The 7,500-nt window shown below is 44.3% G+C and overlaps 1 protein-coding gene across 1 annotated transcript in view; it reads left to right on the forward strand.

The window, feature by feature from the left end:
- gabbr2 (gamma-aminobutyric acid (GABA) B receptor, 2) overlaps positions 1–7,500 on the forward strand; it is a 221,219-nt gene that overhangs the window by 157,741 nt on the left and 55,978 nt on the right. Inside the window, 4 exon segments of the mRNA XM_042076659.1 lie at positions 158–238; positions 1,280–1,430; positions 1,883–2,015; positions 5,209–5,316. Of these exon segments, the coding sequence (XP_041932593.1) occupies positions 158–238; positions 1,280–1,430; positions 1,883–2,015; positions 5,209–5,316 (473 nt within the window).

Consider the following 7,500-nt stretch of genomic DNA (forward strand, 5'->3'; position numbering starts at 1 on the left):
TCTTTCTTTCTTTCTTTCTTCTACTATCTCTCTTTCTGTCTCTGCCTTTCTCTGTCTACCTATGCCCCCCCCCATCTGGTTCTCTGCCTGACTCTCTCTCTCTCTCTCTCTTTCTCATCTCTATCCCTCTCTTCTCCCCCCTCTCTCTCACACACAGAGGGGCATGAGGTGAAGGTGGGGGAGTATAACGCCATCGCAGACGTGTTGGACCTCATCAACAACTCCATCAGGTTTCAAGGTATGGATTTGTCTAAGACATGCATGTGTGTGTGTGTGTGTGTGTGTGTGTGTGTGTGTGTGTGTGTGTGCGTGCATGTGTGTGTGTGTGTGTGTGCGTGTGTGTGTGTGTGTGTGTGTGCATGCATGTGTGTGTGTGTGCGTGTGTGAGTGTGTGCGTGTGCGGGATACATACGTAAATATCTGTGACACAAGGTCTCCCTCTCGTTTGATCACAAATGAATTATTCACAGCGTTATGTAGCTCATGCCCTAGTGTCAAAAGTGACCCCTTGTCTGCCTCTTGAGTGTCCTAGTAGCACACAAGTAAATCACAGCTTTTCAAGTCTAGTCCCCAACTAACAGAACTCAGTAACCTCAAAAATGCATCAATTATTGACCTGTTTGCAAGAGGGTAGGAATGTAAGAAAATAGCTAATAACCAGGGCAAGGCCATGGTCATCAACCCAAAATCTACTAACTGACCTACATGTACAAGGCCTCACAAATTTGAGCTTGAAACACTTTTACTCATGTCTTCTTTTTGAGTGTTTGTATGTTAGCAAGTCCCACCATACTGTACATAGAGGTCTGGAAATTTCTGTGATTCAAGCTGTTGCTGTTCACTCAGTCTGGAACATAATGCCCATGCATCTCTCACAACTCACCTGGAATGAGCTTCCTCTTCCTCTCTCAGAGTGTTATTCACTGTACCTGGCAGCTGTAGTGCTGAGACGGGGAGAGAAAAGAGAGATGGAACATCACAGCTGGCCTTTTCCGGAGATTTGGACACTCTATTCCTTTTCACTCTTCACTCTGACACTTGAGAACATCCTCAGTGATGTAACCGCGGTGTTTCAACATCACCTCTGATCCTCTCACCATAGCAACTCAGCCGATGAGGAAGACAGACAACTGTCTTTTCTCGGAATAGAGATAATTGAGAAAAAGCATGAACTCTGTTACAAAAGAAGCTATTTTTTCAACATCTTACATTTCTGCATGCTCTCTGTTCTGTCTAATTTCCTTTGCTTCTGTTCTCTGGTCTTCTCTCACTTCCTCAGGCCTGGAGCCTCCTAAGGACCGGACGTTTGTGCGTCTGCAGCGCTGGCATATCAGCGTGCCGCTCTACAGTATCCTGTCCACCATCACAATCCTGGGCATGCTCATGGCCGGGGCCTTTCTCTTCTTCAACATCAAGAACCGCAACCACAGGTATGGAAACAGGCAGCACAGTTTAGTACTGGGCAGAGCAGGAACCAGGCAGAACCGTTTAGTACAGGGCAGAGCAGGAACCAGAAGCAGGGAACCAGGCAGAACAGTTTAGTACAGGGCAGAGCAGGAACCACAGATGGGGAACTACATTTGAGTGGATCACTACAGGAACCATGGGTAGTGTGTCACACAACAAAGGTCAGAACAGGGGCTGCATGGCATAGATCAGGATGAACTGCCCAACACAGTTTCCCACTAACTCATGTAGCTTGCAAAGACATAGTCTGCAGAGTCTGCTGTGCCCTTGTTAAACCATCTCGAAAACTCATACATTTATGTTGAAAGACTCGTTTTGTAGGACCACACAGAGAATGTTATGCAGAAAAGGTTTAAATTAATTGAGCACACGTTTTTGACTTGTCCTGTCTGTCTGTCTGCCTGTCTGTCGGTAGGCTGATAAAGATGTCCAGTCCGTACATGAACAACCTGATCATCCTTGGTGGAATGCTCTCCTACGCCTCAATCTTCCTCTTCGGCCTGGACGGCTCCTTTGTCTCCGACAAGGAGTTTGAGACCCTCTGCACTGTGAGCATATATTTATATTTATATTCACGTTGTATTGATATTTATATTTATTTTGTGTTTGTATGTATATTTAAAATGTATTCATATCAGTAGATGATTGCCTTCCCCCTGCCTTCTAATTAGGGGGTTAGCGTGTTGAAAAAAGGGCACGCTGCCAAGAGAGTATTGTTTTCACAGCTGTAAATTGCCACTGGGATTTTCTGGGGGGTTGGAGACCTGCTCTGCTAGTTGAGGGAGCACTGGCACAAGTGGTTAGATCTGCACTCAGCCCAGTCCAGCCAGCCCAGTTAGGAGTGGACTCTGGTACCAGCTCTGTCCCAGATCAGAGCCAGGTCTGACATGGACATGTCAGATCTGTTGCCAGATCTGTCCCATGGTCAGCCGTTTTTTTTTTTTTCTGGGTTGCCAGAATTCTGCGCCACCTGTTCCGGTGGTGGTGGTGTTGAGGCGAAGGTGGGGCCAGTTGATAACGGAGCGCAGAGCTGATTGATTCCGCCCCTGGGTGCGTTCGCTCGCTCGAGCGCTTCTCTTGCCTCTCTCGCCGCTCTTGCCTCTCGTCGCTCTCATTGGAACATGTCTGCTCTTTTAATTAGAGCGCTTTGATTACAGAGATAGTTAGGGCCCCGTGGGAGATAGCCCAAATAATATTAAAGCACCAAAGTGAGAACCTCACACGGAGCGCCACAGAAAGGGCCAGGGAGCGAGTGGCATCGCCAGGAAGGAACTGGGGCACTTGAGGACCATCTTCTGACCAATAATGTCCATGTATGTGGGCAAATATATTTCCCTATAAAAACATAAATTGCAACTGTGATTGGTTTATAAACAACAGCATATTTTGCATGTATGTAATAAAATCCAAATTTCCGATTACCGTATAGGGTAACACTTTATATTACAGAACCCTGCTACATACTGCTGAAGTACAGTGTAACAAACTGTGTAACAAAGTTGTGGCTGTATTCAAATCTAATGAGGGAATTAAAGTTTTATAGTTACCTGCATGAAACAACCACATTGATATAATAGTTTTAATGCATTAATAATGTATAATAATGTATTTTCATGTATTAATAACAATGTATTGTATATGTACAACATAAGTACATGGTATCACACTTTGTTACACTGTACTTCATGGTGTAGATACACTCAAAGGTTGTAATATACAGTGTTTCCCTATTGAATATAGATACAACAGTTAGGTATAAGAGTTAGGTTAGAGCTATGTATTAATTGTTACACCTACCTACCTTAATTTTTTACCTACGGCTGAATTACAGCCATGGCAATATCTTTTATCATCCCCACTCCTAACACCTAGGACCATGCTGGAAATAAGTATGTTACTTTAGCATGTGATCCTTTGCAGGGGCACCTGCAGGAATTAATGCTATGGTACGCACACCCGACCCATCGCCCACCCCCCCCCCCCCCCCCAAAAAAAAAAAATACGCGTGGACAATATTTGTCCGTTTCCCGGTTTTAGCCCCGTGCATTGGACAGCAAAAAATTAGCCTACATAGCATAACAACATCCACATGCAATAATACAACAAGAACGTCTACTATTACCTATTCATTTGGACAACTTGATACAGCCCTATACAGGCTAAAGTTACCTTGTTTTGTTCTTGACGTCTGGTTTTAAACAGCTGTAATGCAGTCTAACGTTCTGACAAGCACACCAATTGCCTACCTTGTTCTTGCCCATCTGGAATAACTCCTCTAGCTTTGCTGCCTCCATACTTTCTGTTGTTTAAACTTGTGATATCCATCATGAGTATTGAATTAGTGAATTAGCTCAACATTGTGTGCTGATAACCATATATAGATAGATAGCCGAGTAAAAGAAAACAACAAGTAGCCTACGTGCCTGCATGTGTATTGTGTCTCCTGCTCAAACAAAATGTGTGCTCGTTAATTTTGATAAGTGTTCACAAAGTTACGTAATAGAAAATTGTAAATAGCCTGATGGCAGCTAATGGGATACTGTGCATAGTTGGGAAGGTAGGGTTGGCCAATTTGGTGTGAATACACATTACACACACACAAGGGAAATCTTCTCTCGTTGTTGAGCCTGATGGTACGCACAGTGCGTACGGACGTACACCTGCAGGCGTGCCTTATCCTTTGGATTACTGTTTTATCGTCTTTGATCCAGAATTTTTTTTTTTTTTTAAAAACGAACCAAAAAAAAAAAAAAAAACTCCCACTAGTGTCATACTGCTTAATTGCACTAGATGTAATACACAACACATGTCCACATAGAGTAGCACATGGAGTGGAAACAGAGGGAGAGAGGAAAAGAAGTGCCTTCAACATAGTCTTCACACATCGGCACTGAAATATCTAGTCTCAAGGATTTAGGTCCTGCTGCACTAGAGAGGAAGGGAACGAGGGAAACGGAGACAGAGAAAGCAACAGAGAGAGAGAGATAGAGAGAGAAGGAGGGTGGAAGAGAGAGAGAGATAGAGAGAGAAGGAGGGTGGAAGAGAGAGAGAGATAGAGAGAAGGAGGGTGGAAGAGAGAGAGAGAGAGCTAGAGAGAGAAGGAGGGTGGAAGAGAGAGAGAGATAGAGAGAGGAGGGTGGAAGAGAGAGAGAGAGAGATAGAGAGAGAAGAAGGGTGGAAGAGAGAGAGAGATAGAGAGAGAAGGAGGGTGGAAGAGAGAGAGAGATAGAGAGAGAAGGAGGGTGGAAGAGAGAGAGAGAGAGAGAGATAGAGAGAGGAGGGTGGAAGAGAGAGAGAGATAGATAGAGAGAAGGAGGGTGAAAGAGAGAGAGAGAGAGATAGAGAGAGAAGGGTGGAAGAGAGAGAGAGAGAGATAGAGAGAGAAGGAGGGTGGAAGAGAGAGAGAGATAGATAGAGAGAAGCATGGTGACTCACAGGTCCTGAAAAGAGTTATCTTTATCCATACAGACAAATGGGAAAACAGACTGCTACCAGGGGATTTCGTTATCACATTGTCTGTGTGTGTGTGTGTGTGTGTGTGTGTGTGTGTGTGTGTGTGTGTGTGTGTGTGTGTGTGGCGCGCGCACTATACTATACTTCGAAATTCACAGCATCAAAATTGAAGCATATTCCAGTACATTCCCGTTTAATTGTTAATCGGCAGACATCAGACATCTTTACGTCAGTGGTGTATTTTCTGTCCCCACATGGACTGATTCCAGACATCTTTCTTCTCTCCAGGTCCGAACGTGGATCCTCATAGTGGGCTACACGACAGCTTTCGGCGCCATGTTTGCCAAGACCTGGAGAGTCCATGCCATCTTTAAGAATGTGAAAATGAAGAAGAAGGTACGTTCATTTCATCAGTGCATTCATCATCATCGAGTCATTCCAATATTCTAAAGTGGTGAAGATTTCCATATTCTTATTCCTCATTGAAGCATTCTCCTTGCATTGATAAGACACACGTGACTCATTTTAAGCCCATGTTTTGAAGGGAACATTAACTATGAGTTTTGTTCCCTTTACATGACAGATTGCCAAATAAATGTCACGTTTGTTATTATTTGCATATTGCGTCTTGGTCAGAAAAGCAGTGGCATTTTACTTGAGTACTCACTGGTACTTCTGGAGATCCATATTCATCGACAGCGCTAGGAAGGGTGTGGGTGGGCAGGTGGGCGGGCAGGCAGGCGCGTTTTCCGGCTCGGTCACACATGACGCCGGAGTCGTCTGTTCACCGAGGCAGAATGTGGAGGGGCCAAATCATAATAATTAACCATAACAGCAACAGATAAGAGTGTTCATCATGACACAGAGAAGAGCGAGAGAGAGAAAAAGAGAGAGAGATAGAGAGAGAGAGAGAGAGAGAGAGGAAGGGATAGTGAGACAGTGAGAAGGAGAGAAAGGCAGAGAGAGACAGTGGAAATGAAAGAGAGAGAGAAAAAGCCCTCCAGGTTTCTTTTTGCATTAACAAGCAGCCTTGGTGAACCTTAGGCGTGATCTGTGATTATACGTTGGGCACAAATGGAGCATGATGCAGGACAGGAGACAGAATAACACGACTAACATAACATACTGTACACTGCACAGTCTGACAGCATCAATGCAGACATGATATAATTACACTATATAACATACACAGCACAACATGACAGCATTGATGCAGACATGATAGAATTACACTACTGTAGTGTATACTGCACAACATGACAGCATCATGGCAGACACTACTGTAGTGTATACTGCACAACATGACAGCATCATGGCAGACTCTACTGTAGTGTATACTGCACAACATGACAGCATCATGGCAGACACTACTGTAGTGTATACTGCACAACATGACAGCATCATGGCAGACACTACTGTAGTGTACAGTATACTGCACAACATGACAGCATCATGGCAGACACTACTGTAGTGTATACTGCACAACATGACAGCATCATGGCAGACACTACTGTAGTGTATACTGCACAACATGACAGCATCATGGCAGACACTACTGTAGTGTATACTGCACAACATGACAGCATCATGGCAGACACTACTGTAGTGTATACTGCACAACATGACAGCATCATGGCAGACACTACTGTAGTGTATACTGCACAACATGACAGCATCATGGCAGACACTACTGTAGTGTATACTGCACAACATGACAGCATCATGGCAGACACTACTGTAGTGTATACTGCACAACATGACAGCATCAAGGCAGACACTACTGTAGTGTATACTGCACAACATGACAGCATCATGGCAGACACTACTGTAGTGTATACTGCACAACATGACAGCATCAAGGCAGACACTACTGTAGTGTATACTGCACAACATGACAGCATCATGGCAGACACTACTGTAGTGTATACTGCACAACATGTCAGCATCATGGCAGACACTACTGTAGTGTATACTGCACAACATGACAGCATCATGGCAGACACTACTGTAGTGTATACTGCACAACATGACAGCATCATGGCAGACACTACTGTAGTGTATACTGCACAACATGACAGCATCATGGCAGACACTACTGTAGTGTATACTGCACAACATGACCGCATCATGGCAGACACTACTGTAGTGTATACTGCACAACATGACCGCATCATGGCAGACACTACTGTAGTGTATACTGCACAACATGACAGCATCATGGCAGACACTACTGTAGTGTATACTGCACAACATGACAGCATCATGGCAGACACTACTGTAGTGTATACTGCACAACATGACAGCATCATGGCAGACACTACTGTAGTGTATACTGCACAACATGACAGCATCATGGCAGACACTACTGTAGTGTATACTGCACAACATGACAGCATCATGGCAGACACTACTGTAGTGTATACTGCACAACATGACAGCATCATGGCAGACACTACTGTAGTGTATACTGCACAACATGACAGCATCATGGCAGAAACTACTGTAGTGTATACTGCACAACATGACAGCATCATGGCAGACACTACTGTAGTGTACTGTATACTGCACAACATGACAGCA

This window comes from Alosa sapidissima, chromosome 21 (assembly GCF_018492685.1).
Source record: "Alosa sapidissima isolate fAloSap1 chromosome 21, fAloSap1.pri, whole genome shotgun sequence".
In the NCBI taxonomy this organism is placed as follows: domain Eukaryota; kingdom Metazoa; phylum Chordata; class Actinopteri; order Clupeiformes; family Clupeidae; genus Alosa; species Alosa sapidissima.